At 43.0% G+C, this 25,470-nt stretch overlaps 1 protein-coding gene and 1 pseudogene across 1 annotated transcript in view; one reads left to right on the top strand and one right to left on the bottom strand.

Moving 5' to 3' along the window:
• Positions 1–25,470, top strand: part of Slc49a4 (solute carrier family 49 member 4) — a 71,053-nt gene that overhangs the window by 5,068 nt on the left and 40,515 nt on the right. The window contains exon 2 of the mRNA XM_041673191.1: positions 14,702–14,795. Within this exon, the coding sequence (XP_041529125.1) occupies positions 14,702–14,795 (94 nt within the window). The remainder of the gene's footprint in view (positions 1–14,701; positions 14,796–25,470) is intronic.
• On the bottom strand, positions 23,834–23,934 carry LOC121462083 (annotated as a pseudogene).

Raw genomic sequence — 25,470 nt, 5'->3', positions numbered from 1 at the left:
GGCACAGAAGCCCCCTTATCTTCCTGAAACGAGCGTTGTACCTTTTCCACCCCTTTCCACTCACCAGCAAGAAAACAGAATTGTTAGTGAGATAATAGGGGTGCCAAGCTGCTGCACCCTGGATAGCAAGCCAAAAGGGTGATTGTGGAAATAGCAATATGCTAAGTGAGCTGGGACTAGGGGCTCCCAGAGTCTTACCTAGTGAGAGGACCAAGAAGTAAAGAGGTAAAGCTTTGGAGAAAAAAAAAAGCAGTAAAGGAGGAAGGACGCGCAGTATGGTGTCATCCAAGGTCTTCTAGTTTGTGTCAACTGTCGCGCTGGCCTCATGTGGAGGTGCCTGAAGGACGAGAGAAGCCTGGCCTGTCAGTGCTGGACAAGATGTCCGAAGACAGAAAATGGCAAAGATGCTGACTTATCACATCTCAGGAGGAGCTGTAAAGCTTTTGGGGCTAGAGGAGCCCAGGAGGGAGACTGTAGGCAGAGATGAGATCAGAGAGTAAGAGTCTGGCCCAGGCTGGGCCTCCTCAGCCACTGGAAAGACATTGGCTCTTAGGTGTGAACTTGGCCACGAGGCTTTGAACAGAAGATTAAAGATGACGCAGAAGCAGGAAGACCTCTTAGGCTAGTAGGAAAGGTCAGGTGGGAGCCCGAGCCAATGCTGGCTTCAATGCTACCAATGGTGGTAGCAGTGGAGGATTTGAGAAGAGATTAGACTGGGCATGTATGTTGAAAGTAGACTCACCAGTATTCTTGATGGGAAGGAAAAGAGAAAGCTAATGCATTTCTTAACATTCTAGTAACAAGGAGAATAGAATTCTGATCTACTGGGATATTCATGATTATGGAAGAGAGGCGAGGAGTAGTGAGTGGCCCACACCTTTATTCCCTACACTTGGCAGGCTGAGGCAGGCTGATTTCTGTGAGTTTGGGGCTAGCCTGATCTACACAGTGAATTCCAGGTCATCCAGGGCTCTTATAGTGAGACTTTTACACACACACACACATACACAGAGAGAGAGAGACAGAGAGAGACAGAGAGAGAGAGAGAGAGAGAGAGAGACAGAGAGAGACAGAGAGAGACAGAGAGAGAGACAAGAGACAGAGAGAGAGAGAGATTATGAAAGGAGTAGTTTAAGGTAAATGGCATGAAGACTGGGGATTAGAAATGCCCGTTAGATATTTGTGAAGATAGATTTCACTATCAGTTGAATATATAAATAGAGTTCAGTGAAGAGCCTTCATGATACATGTAGGAACTGTTAATTGTAATGGAATTTAAAGTCTTGGAGTTAGGTTAGATACCTGTGGATAAAGGTGGGGATTGAAGTTCAGTTGGATTGAACCTGAGATATTTCATCATTATAAGGTTAAGGGAAGAAGAATGAACCCACAAGTGAGGACAGAATAGAACCTTGGATTTATCAACATGAAGACCTTCTGTGTCATTTGAAAGAATGGCCTCATTGGAGTAGTAGGGTGAGGTAGGAATAAAATGGGAAGGAAGAATTGGAGACAGTGAGTGTGGGACATGTCTTTCAAGAAGTCATAATATAAAGAGCAAAAGAGATTTTGAACATCAGCCAGAGGGAATGTAGCACTAAGAATTTGTTTTGTTAAGTAAAGAATTTACAGCATATTTCAGCAATACCGTGGTGTTATGGGTACATGAGGAAGGGGGAAGTAGATGCTGGATGGAAATTGATGTAACTATGCTGTCATATAAACACGACGGGATGTATTCTTCACAACACAGGTAGACTAGTTGGCCTTAGGAGCACTGGCTACTAATCTTTACTGGTAGTAATAGTAAGGATGTATATATCAAGTAGATGCAGGGAATAGGTGGTGGTAGCTCGTGGCGATTATTTGTTCTTATGTAGCAGAAAATCAGAAAGAAAATTATCACCTGATCAATGAGGATAATGGAACAGTTACTGGAGAGATAATAGCTTATTGTCTTAGTTAGGATTTCTATTGATGTGAAGAGACACCATGGCCATGGCACTTATCAAGGAAAATTTTTAACTGGGGCTGGCTTGCAGTTTCAGAGGTTTAGTTCATTATCATCATGGGAAGCATGGTGGCATGCAGGCAGAGGCAGACATGGTGCTGGTGAAGGAGCTGAGACTTCTACATCTGGATTGGCAGGCAGGAGGAAAGAAGACAGTGAGCTGTTAGGTTTGAGCTTCTGAGACCTCAAAGACCACCCCTTGTAATATAATCCTCCAGCAAGGCCACACCTACTTTAACAAGACCATACCTCCTGCTCATGCCACTCCCTATTGACCTCTGGGGTCATTTTTACTCCAGTCATCACACTTAGGAAACACTTTCTAAGGAACCGCAGAACACATTGATTGGAAGTTGATGGATTGTTTCAACATGAAGCTCCACTTTAAATGATTGGTTATTAATCTGAAGTGAGATGAGTCAGAGTAGTTGTTTGTTTTCCTTCGCCCTGTTGGACATGCTGAAGCAAGAGCAGAAGGTATGTGTACACACATGTGCTTATGTGTGTACATAGGGTGTTTTGCTAGGTGAATAGGAACAAAAAAAAGTTTATGCCAAGAATGAAGGGTTATGTTTAGAGTGATAAAAAAAGGAACCATGGGCTGGGCGGTGGTGGTACACAGCCTTTGATCCCAACACTTGGGATTCAGAGGCAGGCAGATATCTGAATTCAAGGTCAGACTGGGCTGCAAAGTTAGTTTTAGGACCACCAGTGCTGTTACACAGAGAAACTCTGTCTCGAAAAACAAAAACAAAGAAACAAAAAGGGACTGTGGAATATAAGTCAAGAAAAAAGCAAAAAGAGAAAAACTGAACCAAGAAAAAGTAGTAGATCTACCAATTGCTTTTTATAAGATAAATATTTTTGACAGATTGGTCTACAAAATGAGTTCCGGGACAGCCAGAGCTGTTACACAGAGAAACTGTGCCTTGAAAAACAAAACAAAAGAAAATTTTCTTGTCACAGATGTTAGTGGGAATGTGTGGGAAAGAGAGGTCATGATTGGAAAGCCTGGTACTTGTAATTCAGATTATGTCATGTATGTAATTTTGTAGAAATAAAGACAGAATATAACCAAGAGAGTAGATGGTTGTCTTAGTTAGAGTTTCTATTGCTAAGATGAAAGACCATGATCAAAGCACCTTGGGAAGGAAAAGGCTTATTTGGCTTTTGGAAGCCAAGGCAGGAACTCAAGCAGGGCAGGAACCTGGAGGCAGGAGCTGATGCAGAGGTCATGGAGGAGTGCTGCTTGCTAATCATGGCTTGCTCAACTTGCTTTCTAATAGAACCCAAGATGACCAGCCCAGAAGTGGTCCCATCCACAATGGGCTGGTCCCCCTTACATTAATCACTAATGTAAAAGATGCCCTACGGTGACAGAGAGATGAGATGCCCCCCCAACAATGCCTTTGTCAGATGGGAGAACTGCTCCTATGCCCCCACCAACAGCAACACTTGGGAGAGCAGGCAGGCCCTGCACCTCACCTGGACAGCATAGTAGAGCTGATCCTGTAGACAGAGGTGTGGGTGAGCCCAGCCCCCATATTGTAAGCATGGGAGAGCTGCCCCACGACTCATCTGTCTTGTGATGACACAGACGGTGTTTTAAGCACCACATCTGTCATGAGCCACCCTTTTGGGATGACTTCTGCCACAATGGGTTCCTGTGTTGCAGGGTAGGTGCTTGAGGATTTAGAAACGTTAGGTAGGAGAAAGAGAGATAGGAAAGAAATACAGAGACAGGATAGTACTGGGGGGGGGGGCACTCAGTAAATGGCGATGCTGAATTTGCCCGCATTTTTCACACACTTTTATACCCCAATACAAAAGGGGGGGGGGGGAGAAGGTAAAAGACTGCTTTAACATGACACAAAGTATAACCAGAAAAGTTACTTGCTTCAGTACTTAAGATATCAAACTATTATTTCCTGAGTAAAGTATTTGATGTTTGGGCAGGAATGTGTAGTAAGCACACCCTAAACCAAGTATCCTGTAGGCAGCCACTCCCTATGTCAAACCAATTTTAAAAGAAGGAGCACCGGATCATGCTTGAATACCTTTGGTCAGGGTGGAACAGATCCACTTCTATGGGTTCTCTTACCGTCCAAAACACCAGGTAACCACACCCTAAGTCAGGATATCTTGTTTTGTAGCCACGCCTATTGTCAACAGCTTTGAAAAAGCAAAAATAAAGCTCAAACTCTCTGACCTCTCTTGAGTAGGTTCACCTTTGTCTCAGCACCACCACCACCACAGAGCAGAGGTGTCCTTCTCATCAATGCCTGAAGCAGGTGGGAGAGCTGGCCCTGAGGTCATTAGAGTGGGAGAGCTGTTCCTGCCCTCCATCAGCTGCAGCACTAGGGAGAGTGGCCCCTCCACCTCACTCACCTGGGCAACACAATAGAACTGGCCCTGAAAGTATAGGTACAGGGAAACCTGATTAGAGGTTGTGAGAGCCAGAGAACTAGCCCCGCCCCTTGTTTATCACTGCAGGGGGTTAACGAGCCAGGGCATTGTTGGAGAGCACACCCTGGTGAAGACAGGGGAGCTGTGGCTGGCTGACCTGGTGTGGGATTCCCCTCTGTATACTGTGAATACCATCGGTTAATAAAGGACTGCTTTGGACCTCTAGCAGGGCATAGGTCCTTAGATAGGTGGGGGAAACTAAACTGAATGCTGGGAGAAAGGAGGCAGAGTCAGAGAGATGCTTGTAGCTCCACTGGAGACAGATGCCAGAACTTTAGCAGGTAAGCCACAGCCATGTGGCCACACACAGATTAATAAAAGTGGGTTAAATTAATATGTAAGAGTTAGCCAATAAGAAGCTAGAGCTAATGGCCCAAGCAGTGATTTAAATAATACAGTTTCTATGCAGTTAATTTCGGGTCTGAGCTGCCGAGCATCGGGAACCAACAAGTGGCCTCCTCCCTTGCAACACTGACCAACCCTGCAACTACCCAGTTTCAGAACCAGGGTTATGTGTACAAAGTTTCTGCTCCTCAATAAGCCTCTCTGCCAATGCAGCAATCCAAATCAGACTAAATCAAACTGGATTAGAAAAAGCCCAGGTTTAATGGTTAAAATGCTACCAGATAATTTTACACACACACACACACACACACACACACACACACAAAGAGAGAGAGACAGAGACAGAGACAGAGAAAGAAGGGGGGAAATGGATAAGAGAGACTAGGAAACCATTTGTTTTCCAGAGGGGGGCAGTTTAAATGCCCTGTGGGAGTGTGGTGTTGAACATCTCTAGGAGGGGTTGTCATTTGGTGGGCTTTCTAAGATGTGGCAGGGTTTGAAGAGAGATGGGGGAGGGGGCTTGGGGTGGAACTTCCACCAGAACATTCCAGACTCTTTGGGAATATGGATGCCACGGGCTGGGGTGAAACTTTCACCAGAACAATGTGTTGTCCCTCTCCAACACCCCATCTATGATCTACTGGAGCAGGGATGGGTGTCCTGTTGAAGGAGCAGAACAAGCTCCATTTTGAGAAAGAACTCCATTTTAGACAGGACCTGACTAGGGGGGTAAATGCAGCCCAACAAAGTCATAAACATTCCCAAGAAACTGCCAGCCCTGGTCAGAGTGACCCACCAGGGTGTCCATCCAAACAGTATCTGCTTGCTTCAAACATCCTTGTAGGCATCTGATTAACCACTGTTTTAAAATTCCTGTCTGCTGGGAGTCACTGTTTTGAAATTCCCCTATACCCCAACCACCGAATGCAAAAGTCGTATACTTTTACCCAATCCTGAAGTGCCAAGGCTTGTACCACCCTGCTTGCAATTTTTCCCTTTAAAAACCTCTTACCCTGAGAGCTTGGGGCTGTTTTTTTCCCACCTGCTGTATCTGTATGTTAGATTATGGTCCAAACTAGCTTGAATAAGCCTCAATGTGTTGTAAACAGAGACTGCTTGATCATTTCCCAGCCGCCAGACCTGAATAATCACACAGAAACTACTTCTTATTAACTAACTCTTACATCCTATGTTAACCCATTTTTATTAATCTGTTTATTGCCACAAGGCTTTGGCTTACCAGAAAGGTTCTGGCAACGGCTTATCCTTTGGTGGTTATATGAGTCTCCTTGACTTGGCCTACTCTTTCCCTATATCTTTGTTTGGTTTTCCCCCACCTGGTTCTATTCTGTCCTGCCGTAGGCTGAAGTAGCTTCTTTATTAACCAATGGTAATAAAACATATTCACAGCATACAAAGGGGAATCCCACATCAGTGTGTTTGTATCAGATACTGGCTTTGTGGTGATCTTGTTTGAGGGTCCCATGACATAGGCATAGCACTCTAGATCCAGGACTGCAGGATCTCCATGACACAGGGCAGCAATAGAATGTTCAAGAAGAGTCCCAGTGAGGGTCCAAAATCAATGGTGCTACAGAGACCAGGGGCCTCGAACCAGACCAATGATTCCTTTAGATAAACACTTGCATATAAAAATAGAGATTGCATATAAAAATGAGATTTTTCCCTTCTTTTTTTTTCTTTTCTCCCCTCTTTTTCTCTTTTATTTTATTTTATTTTGGGGTGGGGTGGGAGATGAGTGGGATCAGGAGGTGTGATGTGAAAGACATAAAGAAGAAAGAAAGAAAGAAAGAAAGGAAGGAAAGAAAGAAAGAAATGCCCTACAGGCTTGCCTGCAGCTAGATCTTATGAAGGCATTGTCTCAGTTGAGGTTGCCTCCTCCTGACAAAAAACTAGCCAGCACAGTGGTTGAAATGGGCAGGCTACAGAGGCCCAGCTCAAGAGGTTCCTGAGAAAAGCAAGGACTTTTTGACAAAGCAATTAGGCAAGAGTCCATGTCTGTGAAGATTTGACAAAGCATTTAGGCAAGAGTCCATGTCTGTGAAGATTTGACAAAGAATCTAGCTGTCTTCTGTCCGTGTCCTAAGAACTTAGTTGAGACTAAATTAACACATAGTGGACTAATTTATTTGGTGGAGGAAATTTCAAGATTACAATGTTGAATCTGCGGTGTGGTTGTTATGATAGGCCTTAGGCAGGTCTACAGTGAAAAAGAGCAAGTAGGGGAAAAAAGAAATACAAAATGTACAGTCAGGAGAAAAGAAACACTAGTAACCATAATATTACAGCCAAGGCTCATGCTGGAAGAGAGACTGGAATTGTTGAGGAAATTAATGTGTTGGGGAGAGGCCTGCTCTGCACTGGACCAAGAGAAGGGTGCTCCCAGGTCAAGACCCTGCCCAGCTAAGCTTCCACCTTGTCAAAGGAAAAGGCCTCAAGAATGTTCTCTTTCTAGAAAGAACTGCAAATAAAAACTGCAGCTAATGGGATTCCAGGGGCTGAGGGTCCATTCCATGCTGACAGTACAACTTGACAGCGTCATCCAGTTCACACGGTGATGGTTTTAGAGGCATGAAGGATGTAAGAATGAAGAGATTGTGGATTATTTCTCTGAGGCCTTAAGAGAGCTGTCGAGGGCATATGGCAAGGTGGGCTCTGTCTCTGCGAGAAGGCCCCGAGAGGCCACTGAGTGAAACTGTGAAGACCAAGTCTTGGTTTCAGTGGAAACCCCAAGATGTCAGGTGCCAGAGCCATGGGACATCTACCAAGAAGAGCTGCACACAGGGAATTGAGACAACCCAAGAGAGATGAATCTTGCAGGCAGAAAGCGGGAAGGTATCTGAGCCCTTTGACACCAGATGTGAGCTACAGAACTTGTGTTTGCCCTGGTGGGTTCTGGTTTTGCTTTGGCCTAGTATTCCCTGACTGTGCCCTCAATCCTCCCTTTTGGTCTAGTGACCTATATTCTGTGCTGTTAAATATTGGAAGATTGTGATACGCATTTTGATTTTTGCAGGGGGTTACAATTAAGAGATTACCTGGAAGAGACTTTTAAAAAAGTGTTAAAACTATGAAAGACTATGGACACTTTCGAAGTTGGACTAATGTGTTTAGCATTATGATGTCACCATGAGACTGAGTGCCAGGGAGTAAAATGTGGAGGCTTGAATCGGGAGTGCTCCCCACAGGTCCAGGTATTTTTGAACACTTGGTCTCTTGGTTGTGGTGCTGTTAGGAGAGGTTATGGAAAGCCTTCGTAGAGGAAGTACATCACTAGGGACGAGCTTTGAGAGTCTAAGGCTTTGTCCCACTTCCAGTCTGCTTTCTGCTTCATGCTTATTGTTAGAGATGTGATCTCTCAGCTTCCGGCTCCTGCTGCCAGCTTCCATGCTGTTCCTGCCACTTTGTCCTCAAACTCTCTGGAACTAAACCAGTCCTTTTTTCTGTAAGTTCCCTCTGTCATGGTATTTTATCAAAGTAGCAGAAAAGAAACTAATAAAGCCTGATAGAAAAATCAGGAACTGGGTTTTCAGTAAAACAAAACACCAAAAAAGTATAGAAAATATATGTAACTGGACGTTTTTCTCCCGCCTATTAGTTCTTCAATAACCGCTCTAAGGCTTAATATTAATTACAAACTATTTGGCCTGTTAGCTCAGGCTTATTATTATTATTATTTTGGTTTTTCGAGACAGGGTTTCTCAGTGGCTTTGGAGCCTGTCCTGGAACTAGCTCTGTAGACCAGGCTGGTCTCGAACTCACAGAGATCCACCTGCCTCTGCCTCCCGAGTGCTGGGATTAAAGGCGTGCGCCACCATCGCCAGGCTGCTCAGGCTTATTATTAACTATCTCTTACCACTTAAGTAAACCCATTTCTATTAGTCTTTATTTTACCATGAGGCTCGTCGCTTCTTGCCTCACATCTTGCTCCCTAGCAGCTCTGGCCACTCCCTGACTGACTCCTCCTCCTTTTTCCCTGTATCTTTGCTTGGATTTTCCGCCTGGCTTTATTCTGCCTGGCTACTAGCCAAATCAGCTTCTTTATTAACCAATGGTAATAAAACATTTTCCCAGCATACAGAAGGGCATTCCATATCAAGCATGGATCTCAGACATTGAACAACTGAGCACATCAGTGGTCCTTGTAATGGCTTCATCTTACTCCATGTAGCAGTACAAAGATGGAGAAGGCATCCTTTTCTTAAGTTGAAGACTCAGTTATGAATTCAGTGTTGGTAATGTAGCTCAGTTGGTAGGGTACCCATCTATCATGTAAGACTCCTGGGTTTGATCCCCAGGACCACCTAAATCAGTGGTTGGCCTGTAATCCCAACCACTGTAGGGGGGTTGGGGAGGGAGTAGGAGTTCAAGATTGTGCTCTGCCTCATTGGCTCCTAGCCTACATGGATTCCATAAGACCATCTCAGAACAACAGGATAGCTATAACCTGCCAAGAAGAGCTGCACACAGGGAATTGAGACAACCCAAGAGAGATGATCTTACAGGCAGCAAGGCTGGAAGGTATCTGAGGCCTTTGACACCAGATGTGAGCTACGGAATTTGTGGTTGTACTGGTGGGTTCTGGTCTTGCTTTGGTTCTTAGGCTAGTGAGATGGCTCAGCAGGTAGGGGAACTTACTGCCATACTTGACAGCCTGAGTTTAATCCCTGGAACCCACACAGTGAAAGAAGATAACTCCTGCAAATTGTTCTCTGACTGATGTATGTATGCATACACATACAGAGAGAAATAAAAATGAAAAATTTTTATCTTAAAAGAAAAAGAGGTCAACAAAAAGAATTCTTTGAGTACAGTACCAAAGAGGCGGAAACCTCAGAGAAAGAAATTTCTAGATCTGTGAGAGGTATTTTATCTGAGAAAACATCCAAAGTCTGGAGAAAAACAAAAAAACAAAACCAAAAAAAAAAAAACAAAACCACAGCCTAAAAGAGAAGGCAGGAAAAAAATGGTTCTGAAGCCTGTATATGGCATATGCCCATGACAGCCAGAATGAAAAAAAATTTTATAAATATACCCCATATATATTTAAGAACATGGGAGAAAGTTTGACTTTGTTAAGGAAAAATATAGAAAGCACACAGGATAGCTTTGACTGTTCTAGAACTTGCTCTGGAGACCAGCTTAGCCTTGAACTCACAGAGATCAGCCTGCCTCCCAAATGCTGGGATTAGAGGCGCATACCATCACTGCCTGGCTGATAACAGAGACTCTTAAAATACACAAGAGGGAAATAAAAGAATTGGATACTGGAGAGCCAAAACTCTTAAAAGACAGAAAAGGGGGCATGTTTAGTAAGTGGGGAGTCATTATTGAAAGACAAGGTGGAGAGACCCTTTGGAGAAGCGCTTGAGAAAGCTGGGGTCCCATTGCTTGTGCTGAGCCTCCAGAAGGCACAGTGGGTAGGTTTCCAGAGCTAGATTTTAGAGACATCGCATTAGAGGATATATAGATAGACACATAGTGGAATAAGGGTGACCTATGGATTTTGGATCTCTTGGTCCCCATGGTGAGCAGGATAAGCAGGCATATGTCATTATCCTGATGGTGTACATGGTTTGCTGGTGTGATGGGAGGAGAGCGAGCAGCATCATGTCTTCCCTCCATTCTGGACAAACATGCTCTCACCAAAGGAGCTTTTTTCCTGCATTCTATTCTTGAATTAACTTCACCTGGGTTCTTTGTTTCTCTTTTATTAAATACTTGCATTTTTCTATAATGTAATTATAGAAATCTTTAAGTTTACTTATAAAAAGATTATTTGTTTATATGCATGGGTATTTTGTCTGCATCCATGTCTGTGTAATACATATATACACAGTGCCCACAAAGGCCCAAAGAGGACGCTACAGATAGTTGTGAACCACATTGTGAGTACTGTGAACCTAGGTCCTTTGGAAATGTAATCCTTGAGCCATTTTTTTTTTTTCGAGACAGGGTTTCTCTGTAGCTTTTGGTTCCTGTCCTGGAACTAGCTCTTGTAGTCCAGGCTGGCCTTGAACTCACAGAGAACCGCCTGCCTCTGCCTCCCGAGTGCTGGGATTAAAGGCATGCGCCACCACCTCCCAGCTGAGCCATTTTTTTTTCAGACCCGTAAATTTACTTTCTATTGCAGGTATTTGAAAAGATCTCTTTCACGAAAACTTCCTGACTCTCTTGTGTCATAGCCTGATGTTTAGTACCTGTTGTGGAGAATCCATGAGTCCCCATAGCTCATCAGCTGAAAAACAACCTCCTGAAGTATCTAGATGTCATATTTAATAGAATTTTATTTTTAATTTCAATGCCGTTTGCTTTTGCAAGTATATTCTAACCATCCTCTTCATTGTGTGGTTTTTACCCTCACATACTGTAATCCCTTAAGATTCATTCATGTGTAAATTTTCTGTATTTTTTTACTGTATTTCACAGAGTCCTTTATTATCCCTCTTCCCCTAATGAGTTGATATCTCTCTGATTAAGTGGAATCAGAGAGTCCTGCCTTGTGAGGTATGTGACAGGCAGAAAGCGTTCTATTCAAGGCTGAGAGTCTAAGTGGTGCAGAAATTAATCTACACTTGGCAACATTTAAACAAAAAAGCCTGCTTGTAGTTTATCTGTTTGAACAACCATGCTGTATCCATCCAAAAAATTGCTTTAATAATCACCTTTTCACAACCTCTTCATTTTTACACTTATATAAGCTATTATAGCATCATATATTTGATTAGAAGCAGCGCTGCATAGAAAAGTCTTGGGCAGTAGCAATGGAAAGCTGTGTATTTGGAGCATATGGCTCAGTCAGTGCCCCCTCCCCCCACTTCTTTGCTTCCTCTGTAATTACAAGCAAAATCCTTAGGAAGATAAGCTTTAGGTACAGTATAAAATATAAAACTGTTTGGTGTCTCACTGGGTGCCCAGAGTAACTTTAAGCGAGCACCATCGTGCAGTTTTAGGGTATTTATGGCCGTGTGTGTGTTTCATTAATTACACTCTATTTCCTGTAACTGTACTGCCTTTTCCAAGCCTGCGTTCTGTTGGTAGAAGTGGTAATGAGCAGTATGTATGCGTTGCTTGTTACCAGGAAGCACGATTCTCTGAGGCATTCCTTCTGCCAAGTTGTATTAATCATACTCAGATTATGTAAGAATGTTATAAAGTTTGCCCCATTCATACCACAAAGTATTCTCAGTGTGGCATTTATGTGCCAGATCTGGATCTTAAATATTTTCCCTGTGATGTTTGTTCTGCATAATCATCATTTTGTTGACTTTCAGTTTTGTTCAAGCAGAGAAGAAATTGGAAAATGAAACATTTAGCCATCTACCCTCTAAGTATTTTTTTGGGGGAAAAAAAAGCCACAATTTCATCAGTTGTTTAGCTCGGTTTTCTCTGTGGCATAATTTCATATGTTGGATTTGGGAGACATTTGAAAGAATGTGGGGCTACCTGAACCATGACGTGTGTGAGTCACCTGTGTGATGTGGCTGCCACAGACTTTAAGGTAATCATAGTTCAGTGTGAACAAAAGAAGAGCATTCCAAGCGTAGCAGCTGCAGTTCCATCAGGTGTGCCATTATGCATTCACAGTGAGCGTCTTACTGAGTTACCACATGTGTTTCTGGTTCCCTAGTGTTCTCTTCCATTCTGTGCTGTGACAAATACCATGACCAAAAGCGTCTTAAGGGAGGAGAGGATTTGTTTGGCTTACAATTCTGAGTAGCAGTTTATCCATTGTTAGAGAAGTCAGGACAGGAACTTGAAGCAGAAACTTTGGAGCCAGGTTGTTTATGGCTCATTCTTTGGCTCTTGTTTCCTTATACAGCCCAGGGCCATCTGCCCAGGAAAAGGCTGGACCACAGCATGCTGGATCCTCCTGTATCAGTTAACAATCGAGACAGTGTCCCACAGACCAGTCTATTCTGGACAGTCCCTCAGTTAAGGCCCTTCTCAGGTGACTCCAGTCTGTGTCAGGTTGACAGTTAAAACTCAGACACCTTGTTTTATATATAAATAAATACATATGTATACATATACATACACATACACATACACATACACACACATATCTTAAATAGTTTAGCATCTGCCACGATCACTTGCACCCAGAGCTGGGGGAGGCAGTCGTTTAAATCCAGGCAAGGTTTCTTGACTTCAGGTTGTACTGGAGCTCCATTACCATGACCAAAGACTTGGCTTCCATTGGATTGTTTTGCTCTAGTTGCCATGGCTACAGGACACCTTCCAAAAAAAAAATGGAATCTTGTTGGAAGGAGGTACAAGCTGCCTTACAACAGAAGATGGGGGTTGGGGAAGTTAGACAAGTTTTCTGGAGTTCATTCTCTCCTTCTATTAGAAATTCCAGGGATTGAACGCAGATTCTCAGGCTTGCACAGCAAGGAGCTTACCTCTGGGCCATCTTACTTGCTTCTGATTTTCATTTTTAATGGATCCATTTAGTAAATATATACATATTATAAATATATATTTAATATATACTATTAATATATGGTTATTTAATATATATTTGTCTTATTGCATGAATGTTTTGGATACATATGTATGTATGTATGCATGCATGCTTGGTGCCTACAGAAAAGGTATTAGAAATGAATAATGTTGGTCTTGCTCTCAGAGTCACACAAACATGAGAACAAAGTGAAAGTAACCTGGCTATGCAATTTCTATTTGTACAGAGGTGCATCAAACACACATAACGTAGATGACCTCAGTGTCTTTTGTCTCTGACACAAGAGGGCATTTGGCTGTTCCTCACTGTGGAAGGTTCACCCTCTCAGTCCACTCTCAACTGACTGATTTGGGAAGTGGAAGGAAAAGGAAAGTCAGAGACTTGAGGGGCATGTTGACATAGGAACCGCAGCTCTCGTCCTTAAGGAATAAGAGATAGTTTATTCTGGAGCCATTGTATGTGACCATGGCCTAGGACACAGATTTAGGTTACTCTCGATTCCCGGTTCTAACGTGGAAGCAGTTCCATGAAGTTTGTATAGTTTCACAGAACAAAGAAAGTGATGGATCGAGGCAAGTTTAAAAGGTTCACCTGATTTAAAAAAATGTCCATTTCTTTTGTCCCCCGGAAGCGGTTGCGGGGAGGAGGCAGAAATCCTTAATAAATAAAGAAAGAAAGAAAGAAAGAAAGAAAGAAAGAAAAGAAAAAGGAAAAAATCTATCTTTTGACTAACCTATTATTCATATATTAATCAATCATAACATGTCCATTTTAATTATCTTCCAAATACCAAATAAAGACAAACTTGCAGTTTTCAAAAAAAAAAAAAGAAAGAAAAAAAAAAAGGTTCACCTGAGAGGCAGGTACACCAAGATGGGAGAGCTGTTCTCTAGAGCTAGATGCTGACTGATGACATTCTTAGCTTTAGCGTTGATAGAAGCCTGTGGTCTGCTAAGTCACTAGATGCTAAGAGATTTTTTATTTGTTATGACGAGGCATTAGTTCAGATGCAGAGGGTGATGAGGAATAGTTGTCCCAGAGGGCTAACAACTAGCCCCGGATAAAGTGATTAGCATTTGACCCTGCTAAATTTCAGTCTCTCCACAGCACTGAAGTTCCAGTCTACAGACATGGAAACTCCTTCCAGGAGTTTTCACAGCCAGACACAGCTTCTTTTGAGCAATGTTCATTCCCAGGGAGGAGGGGAGAGAAGAGAAGCAGGCCTAAGGCCAGCCATTAAACCTGTTTCTCATAGAGGGTATTGATTCCCCTGGAACTAGAGTTATTGTGTTAGAATATAATATTAGGTTGATTATGTAAAAAAGAATCTCAGCTAATGTTGAGCTCATATAAAGGAAACAGACTTACCTGGATGTTCTCCTCCTCCCTAGGTTTGCGGGTGACAGTGCTTCTGACATCCTTTCTTGTTGTTTTGGGAACTGGTCTAAGGTGCATACCTGTATCTGACTTAACCCTTAGGAGAAGGTAAGTCCTGTACAACATTTCTGCAATTTTAGTCTTTTTTTACAAGTGTATAACTTATGCTTGATTATAAATGTCTGGTAATGTGATCTCAGAGGGTCACAGGTGTGGAAGCATTTATTCTTTTTAGTCTGTGTAATGGATAACTTAGTTTTCTGTCACATGGAAGATGCTGGACTAGTTGCGGAAATGAAAAAATACAAACAAGTGAATCTTCTTGTTATCTAGGAACTGTAATAACCATGAGGAAATGAAAACATAGTATTCCACAAATAAGTTTAACAGGTCACACACACATGTGTGTATGTATACATAAAATAGAGGCAATGAGGCTGGAGACATGGCTCAAGGTTAAGAGCACTGGTTGCTTTTACAGAGGGCCCGGGTTCAGTTCCCAGCACCCGCATGGCAGCAGCTCACAAGTGTCTGTAACTCCAGTTAAAGGGATCCAACCAGTATGCACATGGTGCACATATTTGCATGCAGGCAAAACATTCATACTTACAAAGTCAAATAAATCTTTAAAATTATTTTTAAAAACAGAGGTAATGGTATAGAGAAGATATAAACTCACCCTGCGGGATAAAGAAGTTTTAGTCATGCAGAGAGGTGGAAATGGTAGAGGAGGGAAGATCACACCAGGCAGGGAGGCTCGGATGGCTAGAACCAGGGGAGTGGCTTTGTGGGGAAGTGTGGGGAGATCTAAAAAGGGCCTGAGGTCCAAGCAGCGGTAGGTGCTGTGCGGTTGTGGACTGAATTCTTTAAGATTGTGTGAGATCCTGTAAGGGTCCAGGGCTGGAAACCACCGGAGGTTTTAAGCCGTGGTGTGCCCTGGTTTCAGGCTGCTGTATTGATGTAGGGAAGCTGGAGGTCACAGGCAGAATGAGGAAACCGGCTGGGATGGTGGCCGGGTGCTGTGGTAGCACTGACTGACAAAGCCGTGAAGTTCTGTTTATATTTTGGTCAGCATGCTACTGGAAGGACAAATGTGGGCAGCAGAGAGGCCCGGGGTAACTCCTGACTGTGAGGAGTCGTGCAGATGGGAAGGATGCCATGCATGGGAGCAGTTGCGAGGATGAGGGCGGGTCTGAGGCATCCCGGAGTAGATGGATGGCTGTTGATGGCTAGCATAGGTGGGTCTCAGTGACAGGGTGCCTTTCATTTAAACTTTACAGTTCAGAAATAAATGTTCAGTTTTTGGTTTTCAAAATATATTCTTTTAAGATACAAATGTTTTGTATTGTAAAAGGAAGCCAGCAAAGATCATGTGCCCTGTGGAAGGCCGTCACTTCCACCCTTCTTGAGTTGGGTTGGCATTTTGTTTGACATGATCTTAACTTTTGTAAACATTACTGGTCTGTTTGTTTTGGTTTTAAGCATCCACAGTGTTAAAATACAGCTTCAGTGTGATGTCATCAATGCACTCTGAAGATGTCAAGCAGCCTTTGGCTTTTATCCTGCTCCGGGCTCCCTATGCGGTTACATCCCCCCTCCCATCCTTCCCAGTTATGATTCCTGAAATAAAAAGTTGAGTGTGCATTTGGTCAGAAAAGTAGAACAAAAGAGAATAGAATTCATAAAGAAATGGGAATAGCTGGGCTGGAGAGATGGCTCAGCAGTTAAGAGCACTGGCTGCTCTTCCAGATAATCTGGTTCAGTTCCCAGCATTCACATGGTAGCTCACAAGTGTCTGTAACTTTGGTTCTAGCTGACCCAACACCCTCAAACAAATATACGTGCAGGCAAAACACCAAAAAGCACATAAAAAAAAAAAAGAAATGTGGATAAAGGTTGGATGGACAGGAAGGAGAAACAACTCCGAGATAGCGAAACTTTCTTAAGAAGATGGTATAAATAAATTTAATTCTCACTTTTTTGTTCATCTGTAGAGAAAAGTTTCCCCCAGGAATACGATACTTTGTGTTCATACAGTATTTTTAAGCAGTATTCTCAGTGCACGATACAGCTGTCAAAATGAAAATACTATAATTAGAGCCCATATTTTAGCACTGATAAATGTGCTAGATTGCTACTTTTCAGTTTATGTGACATTGTGCATGACAGATAATACAATATGTATTTAAACATCACTGAAACAAGAATTTGGCAATCTGTCTTCTGGGCCTATCTCATATGGAGCTTTTGAGTTCCAACTGTTAGAATAGTGCCCTGTACCCCAACTTCTTGGCTCTTGATTTCTGAGACTATAGGATATAATATATTTTATCTGAATGTTATGGTGAAAACCTAGGAAAAAATATCTTGCCACTTGTTAGCATCACAGATAAAAAGGGAGGCTCAAATAGTGAATTACAAAACATTTCTCCTAAGCTCTGATACCAAATATAGCAGCAACCAGAAGAAAATACAAATGTTCTGCAGCGGTGAATGGCGTTACACGATAGTGTGGGGTGCTGTGTGGCATGCTCCGTGAACAATCTAGGCTTCTTAAGAGTAGAGTTGCAGCCAGTGATTTCTGTCCTTGTTCACGGATGGACCAGTCATCCCGTAACACGTGTTGTGTTTGTTTTCTTTCTATTCAGGCTCGTTCTTGTCTGTGCAAGCAGTAAATGACTAACACATCAGAAAGTTGAAGAGTGTGGCTCTGATAAGCATAGGTTTTTCTAGAAATAGTCTCCATTGTGAAATGCTTTGCAGCTGGCTGTTACCTTTAGAATGGCTGTGGTAAAAAAAAAAAAAAAAAAAAAAAAAAAAAGGTTGTTTGCTCAAAGGCTTCTGGAAGCCACACAACTATCTAAAAAGCAGTGAGGACAAACCTAGACTCTTGCCTTCCTGCTTTAGTAAGTTCCTGTTGGATCAAAGACCTAAGCATGAAAAACAAGCCTTTGGAAAACAGTTGTTTTAAAGAAGCTGAGAGTGGGGAAGGCCTGCCAACTAAGACACAAATACTAAAAGCCACCAAAGAAAGGGATTTGACTACATAAACTTCAAAATGTCTTCATGATTAGCCACACTGTGAAACAAAGTCAAAAGAGACGCTAAAAGGTAGGAAGTACAACAAATGAGACAAATGGGCAGTTTCTTCAGTTGAAAGGAATTATTTAAGTCAACAAAGACGTGGCAGCGCAGTAGGAGATTGGTAGTGGATATGACAAGCAGTAATAGAAATGAAAATGCAAATGACAAAACCGAAAGAGAGAAGCCATCATTCTGTCATGGTTAAATAAGCAGAGGTTAAAAAATAATTAGCTCCCTGTCTGGCATTCCTGGTGTTGGAGCAGTTTGGGATGTCCCATTTGCAGGGCATTTGGGCACTGTATCTGATTTAAAATGTTCACGGTCTTTACTGTGTACATTTACAGAAAATTAGCCCACCTGTAAAGCTGTGCCTAGTGGCATGCCCACCGTGTGTGTGTGTGTGTGTGTGTGTGTGTGTGTGTGTGTGTGTGTGCTCGCGCGCGCGCAGCTTTGCTTGTGAAAGCAGAAGATTGCACTCACCCCGTTGCCAGCCACAAAGGACCATGCAGCTGACTGTGGGACTGTTTCAGCTGTGGAAAGGGTAACAGTTTTGCAGGTGCTGATGTGGGCTGCTGTAAAAATGTGCTTCTGAGCAAAGAAGTCTGTTTTAGAAAAGTACGTGTAGTATGCTTCTACTTAGAAAACAAAGGCAAAGGTGGATATGGCAGCTTTGGCAAGGGCTGTTCCTCGAAGAAGCCATTGCTGTTGGTTGTCTGTGGGGAAGGGGCTGAGGAACTGCAGGTCTGGAGAGAAGAAACGTTTACTTCTTGTGTTATGTTCTTTCCTACTATTGGGACTAGTCTACCGCATGTGTCTATGTCTTAGGTTGCTTTCTGCTGCTGTGACAGACACAATGCCCAAAAGCAGCTTGGGGAGGAACGGGCTTGTTTCATTTCACAGCTGCCAGTCCATTACTGAGGGAAGTCAGGCAGGTGCTCAAGGCAGGTCCTGGAGGCCGGAGCTGAAGCAGAGGCCAAGGGGGAACACTTACTGACTTGCTCCCCATGGTTTGCTCAGCCTGGTTTCGTATAGCATCCAGGCATCTGCCCAGGCATGGCATCAACCCCTATAGGCTGGGACCTCCCACATAAGTCATTAATCAAGCAAAGGTCCCACATACTTGTTTGTAGTCAATCTGATTGGAGGCATTTTATCTAAAATTGAGGTTTCTCTTCCCAAATGGCTCTAGCTTGTGTCAAGCTGACAAAACAAAATAAAAAAGCTGGGCAACATGTGTTACCTTTCTGACTAATTAAGTAAAACTGAAGTAGTTACTAAATGTCAGTGAAAAAACAACTCTTACCTCAAAAGAATAAGAGAACATTTTCCCGAGCCAGTGAATGGCCACGGTTGGGACTGTAGATCGCACTTACCACAAACTGTGTACAGAACAAAGAAATGGCGAATCAAGACTTTTCATGCTCACCCTGGGTCTCAGGTGCAGTACAGCAGCATCCTTAGCCTTTTGCTTGGTGGGAACATTTGAATTTGCCTAGTGGTCACATACGGAGGATGGCAATTAAGTGGCTATTAAGGGGCCTAAAGGTGGCTGAAGGAAATTTGACTTTGAACTTTGAGGTTCTAATTAATCAGTCTTGTACAAGGGTCAGTGTAAGGGGTGGTTTTGTCCAGGACCTTTTATTCAGTTACCTGTGTTGGTCAAGCACCTTATTTTGTTCATGGGGACTATGAATAATGAGAGGGAGGTTTATGAATAAATATTCCCAGTGTAGAAATATGAATCATTTGGCAGAAAAATGAGCAATATGAACATTTAAGCATTAAGATTCTTTTCTATAAAATGGGCAAAATTAATGTTGCCCTATGTCGGTGTCTTTAAAAATAAATTCCATAAACTACCTGTTTACTAATATTCTAGATCCATGGTCCCCACCCCAGTGCCAACAATTTTAACAATGTCTGTTAGGTAATCTCATTCTATTTAGATTTAAGAACTACATGCCTAGGTGTAGAGTACCTTCACTTCAAATTACAATCAGTTAAGTAAATTGTATCTCACTAATCTGTTCTGTGATACAATAACATAAATGCCTTTTATGCAGATTACTGTTTAGACAGCAGGGGCTTAGCAATTAAGAGTACTGCTGCTGTTTGTGGAGTACCTGGATTCAGTTCCCAGATAGCTGCTCAGAACCTTCTGTAACTCCAGTTCTCAGGGATCTGACACCCTCTCCTGGCCTCCTTGGGCACCAGGCACACACACAGTACACATGCATACACACAAGCAAGCACTCATAAAACAAAAATAAATCTAAAGAGTTAGACTCTTTTAATAATCATAATAGTTGCCCCATTTGATTCTTAAAGCTCTAGGGCCAATTTTAAGTATTTCTGCATGGTGCTGGGATTTAACGGGGAGAAAGGTGTGAAATTAGAGCTTTGGCAATATGTCCTTTCCCCCTTTGTTATCATTGTGATATGTTGATCTGAGGTTGTTCCCAGGCCCCCAGTATCACACAGAAATATTATTTTTTCTTGTTTAACATATCATACATATATAGGTAACTATATAAAATACAGCCAGGCATGGTGGCACACACCTTTAATCCCAGTACTCAGGAGGCAGAGATAGGCGGATCTCTGTGAGTTAGAGGACAGCCTAGTCTACAAAAGCAAGTTCCAGGACAGCTATGGCTGTCACACAGAGAAACCCTGTCTCAAAACCAACCCCAAAAGTCTATAAAACACATATGTTAATAAAAGAATCATCAAGCACATCCTCAGGTCCCATCGCCCAGGTCAGAACTTTACAAAGCCAGCACAGAACTGACCACCCACTTTCCCTGCTCCCTCCCGTTGGATCACAGCATAGATGTGGGTAAGGTGTTCAGAATAGCTTGAGTTGGGTCACTAAGACTATTTCAGGGACAACAAGATGGCGGAGCAGGTAAAGGTGCTTGCTGCCACAATTGATGACGAGTTCTATCCCTGGGACCCACATGGCAGCAAGTTGTCCTCTGACCTCCACGTACACGCCATGGAACATGTGCACACACATACACCCAATACACAAAATAAATAGTGGAAAATAGATGTTTTTCTCTGACTTTTTGGAGGGGGGATCTGGGGGATTGGGAAGGGTAGTGTAGCCCAGGCTGGCCTCCTGTTCCATATGTAGCTGAGGATGACCTAGAGTTTAATTCTCCGGACTCAACCTCCTAAGTGCACCGCCACACCTAGCTACTGTAGTTCTAAGGATTCATCCCCAGCTTGCCTGCTTGGCAAGCACTCTACACTGGATCCACATTCTGCCCCAAGAAGAAAATACATTTTTAAGAGTATTTCAAAGGCTGTTGAAAATGCCTTTTTATTTTTTCCTTCAAAATAAGGTTTGTCTTGAATATTTTTCTCATAATACCATTGAAACAAATAAAATTTTATTTTATCCACAGCAAAAAGCTGTGAACCAAATAGGCTAAAAGCTGTTTTGGGTAATAACAGTAAAAACCCAAGTCAGTGGGCTTGTTGAGTCATTCCAAGTAGAGTGTATCTGTTCTTGAAATTGTTGCTGTTAGAAATAAAGCGGGGTCCTTACTCTGCAGCATGCATCAAAGCACATGCCTGACAGGTTTGAAAATTTGGGATTTCAAATGAGACAAAAGAAAGCAAAGTAAATCCTGTTTCCAAAGACTTTTTTCCTAAGCATGAAATCAGTAGAGAAATCACAGAGGGTAACAACCACTTGTGATTAGGATTAGGGTGATGGGTAAGTTGACATTTTGACATCAACACCTGAATTTTATGCTTCAAAATTAATCATAAAATGCAAAATGGGAGAGTGTATATTGGAAATGCTTTAGATAGTCTGTAAATTAATAAGCTTGGTCCTAGTTTGGTCATGATAAACACTGACCAAAGCCAGCGTAGGGGAGGAAAGGCTTTCTTCTTTCAAATCCCCCACTGGGAGAAACCAGAGTGTGGGTTTGAGGCAGAAACTGAAGCAGAGACCAGGGAGGAACAGTGCTTCCTGCTTGGCTGGCTTGTTCACAGCCTTCCTATGAGTTTAGACCACCTGCCCAGGGATGGCATCACCACTGGTGGGTGAGCTGTCCTGCGTCAACTAGCCATCAAGAAAATGTCCCACAGACATGCCCACAGGTCACTTGATGGAAGCAATTCTTCAATTGAGATTTCCTTTTCCTTGGTGTGCAAGTTGACAATGAAAATTAACCATCACAGTGTTTAAAACAAAAATGTCAAGGGTTTAAAGAGAGGAAAAGGCAGGAGAAAATGATGTAATAATATTATAATCTCAAAAATCAAAGAAAAATGGGAAAAATATTTATGAAAGTGGAAATAGTAGCCATACTTAATAAATGTTGATTTCCATATTCTGTCATTTAAATTCATAATTCAGTCATATTTACTTAACAGCCTTTGTTTGTATTAATAAAGTATAGGCTGGTCTCTCTAACAAAGAGACTAAAAATATACTTTGGTAAAATTTTAGTTTTCTTCCAGATATTAGTATTATGAGGTGTTTCAGATGCAGTTTGAAAGGTAGTGAGCTTCTTAAGAGAAAAGGCGGTTCCAGCATCCCCTCAGATGATCACCTGGCTGTGTGACTAGGGCTGGCCCCTGAATAGAGAGAGTATCACAGCATATTTAGATGACTAAAGGCTGTATGCATTATTTCTGCTCTCCCTCTCATTGGTACAGGCTTACCTTGGGGTCAGGCATACTCATCTGCAGAAGAGGGTAAAGCATAGCTCAGCTGCCAGATATTCAGTTAAAACTTGAGGATGCTACAACAGAAGAGAGAAAGGAGACTGTCGTCAGTCATCAGACACACTCTCTACTTCCCATGCAGATAGTCCCATGCGTGTCATCAAACACAGCCTCCACTTCCCATGCAGGTCTCATGCATGCCATCAAACACACTCTCCACTTCCCATGCAGAAGGTCCCATGCATGTCATCAAGCACACTCTCCACTTCCCATGCAGAAGGCCCCGCGCATGTCATCAAGCACACTCTCCACTTCCCATGCAGAAGGCCCCATGCATGTCATCAAGCACACTCTCCACTTCCCATGCAGAAGGCCCCGTGCATGTCATCAAGCACACTCTCCACTTCCCATGCAGAAGGTCCCATGCATGTCATCAAGCACACTCTCCACTTCCCATGCAGAAGGTCCCATGCATGTCATCAAGCACACTCTCCACTTCCCATGCAGAAGGTCCCATGCATGTCATCAAGCACACTCTCCACTTCCCATGCAGAAGGTCCCATGCATGTCATCAAAGCACTCCCATATCCAAAGTCTTGTCCAGTGACTGTCCTGTTAAACCCCGCAGTTTGGTTGGTTTTGTAACTCCCTTGATTGTTCTGTGGACTTCTGGCCTCGACCTTTGGAAGACTGTTTTTATCCGTTATCCTCAGTGGCTGTGTTGTTTGAACTCTGCATCCCTCTTGGGGTGACACAACTTTCTCAGTTGACTTTCTACAAGGAGCAGATTTGGGGACCCAGAGGTTGCTTTAGGTTGCTTTTTGAGCAATCTTAACGTTTTGTGGGATCTTCACAGTTCACCCCTCAAGCAATTCCTGGTCTCCAGGCCTGTTTATGTCAAGAGGTTTCCATGTGAGTGCAGCCACACCAAGAAATTTTTACTCCTAGTGTGGTTTTTACACCTCTTGAATCTCCTCTTGCCTTTTACTGCCCATCCCTTTTTTCAGATTTATTTTTCTGGTTTGTAATTATGTGTTATGTGTGTGTCTACCTGTGGGTGTGTACAAGTGTGTGAAGGTGCCCATGGAGGCCAGAAGCCTTGGTTCTCCCTGGAGTTGAAGTTACAGGTGGTTGTGAGCTGCCCAGTGTGGGTGCTGGGAACTGAACACTTGGTTTGCTGCAGCAAGAGCAATATGCACTCTTAACTTCTGAGCCATCTCTCCAGCTCCTACTCCCCCAATTTGATGAGTATATTTTTTTCCAATTTTTTATTATTGTTTTTAATATGTATTTTTTGTTTTTATTATGCTATACAGTTTTCTCTGCTTCCCTCCTTCCCTTCCCTCTCCTCTTCTCTCTCCCATGACCCCCACGAAAATATGGAATATTTCACGAATTTGAATGTTATCCTTGTGCAGGGACCAATCTGATCTCTGTATTGTTTCAGTCTTAGTATCTGTGCTCCAGGAATCATTAAGTTAAGGTTGCAGGCCCCGAGTGGGGAAGAAACTCCAGCAGGCTTTTGTACCTTACATTAGTGCCCGTGCACCAGCTAGCTCGTTCCTGACTGTATTACTCCCAGGTGACATCCTGAAATCAGTGTGTCTGTTTGGTTTACCACAGTGATTAAAAAAAAAAAAAAAAGGTCAAGTGGGGTGTCTTCATCTTTGATCCTAGCACTCAGGAGGCAGGACACCCATGGTTCATAGAGAAACCCTGTCTCAAAAAAATCAAAATTAAAAATAAACAAAAAGAGAAAAAAAGCCCAACTTAAATGGAGGTGTGGTTTATTCTGGCTTATGGCTTCAGAGGTTTTACTCCCAGGTCAGTTGACCCTCAGAGTTGTTCTTGGGCCTGTGGTATAAGACAGTGCCTCAGGTCAAAGGCACTATAAGGCAGGAAGTGACCGCTTCCATCTCACAAAAGTTTCACCCTAGGTTGGCATCCAGGCCTGTCACTGGGATCTGGGGACACGATCCAGATCCAGACCACAGAACTCAGAGGCATGTCACAGCTTCCCCACCTGGCTCCTAGTTATTTTAAGTGACAGCTTTGCTCTAAGTTTACAGGTGGCCAGCCCTCGAGGCCTACAGCCGAACCACGAGGGTAGCGCCACCCATGGCACGCCTTTGGGAGTGCAGCTCCCTAGTTCCTGGCTAATTTCTCAGTAGGGGAGCAGGTTAACCTTTCGTAGCAAGTAGATCCCAGAACACACTGGCTCAAACGACATCTTTTTTGGGACATGACCTTGAAGTCCTTCCAATATAAAGTCTATAAAGTCGTTAGCCCAAACTTAGATATAGCAAGCAGCGGCGGGGACGTGTAAATTAAGACAGTGTCTTACCCTGCACAGATGGGTGAATGGTTCATTGTCTGTTCTTTCTTGGGAAGAAGAGAATATTTTGTATTCTCACCTCATATGGTGTATCAAAACAGATTCAGATGAAGTAGTTATATATTTAATAGCAAAACAGTATGTGGGACTGTTTATCCCTTAACTGCAGAGGGTGCTTTTCTGAGGAAAATAATAAAGAGATAAATGGACAGATGCAGCTGTTTGCAAATTATTAACTATTATGCTCCAAAAATAAATTAGCAGACTAGGAGATGGCTCAGTCAGTGGAGTGCCATACAAGCTATTACCTGAGTCCAGGTCTCAGCACCTGCACAAAGAAGCCAGGTGTGGTCAGTGTGCATCTACAACACCAGTTCTGGGTGAGGGGTGGAGACAGGCAAACCTCTGGAGCTGGGGGCCAATCAGTGAGCACTGAGTTCAGTGAGAGAGCGTGTCTCAGAAGCAGTCAGAGAAGACACCTGACACAGGCCTCTGGCCTCCCCGTCTGTGCACATATGCACGTGCACACCCACAGAGTGCCTCCTGCCACAAACACTGCACAGTGTATCCACCTCTGCACAAACAAGGAAAAATATTAACATACCAAGATAAAGAGCAATAGTACCAAAAAGAAACGCAGTAAAAGGAAGGACTTTTGATTTACAGGTAGGTGGT

This window comes from Microtus oregoni, unplaced genomic scaffold (genome assembly GCF_018167655.1).
Source record: "Microtus oregoni isolate MIOR12 unplaced genomic scaffold, Mior012 000023F_ref0000262, whole genome shotgun sequence".
Lineage (NCBI taxonomy): Eukaryota > Metazoa > Chordata > Mammalia > Rodentia > Cricetidae > Microtus > Microtus oregoni.
The sequence above is the reverse complement of the archived record's forward strand: the minus strand, read 5'-3'. Positions and strand labels throughout refer to the sequence as shown.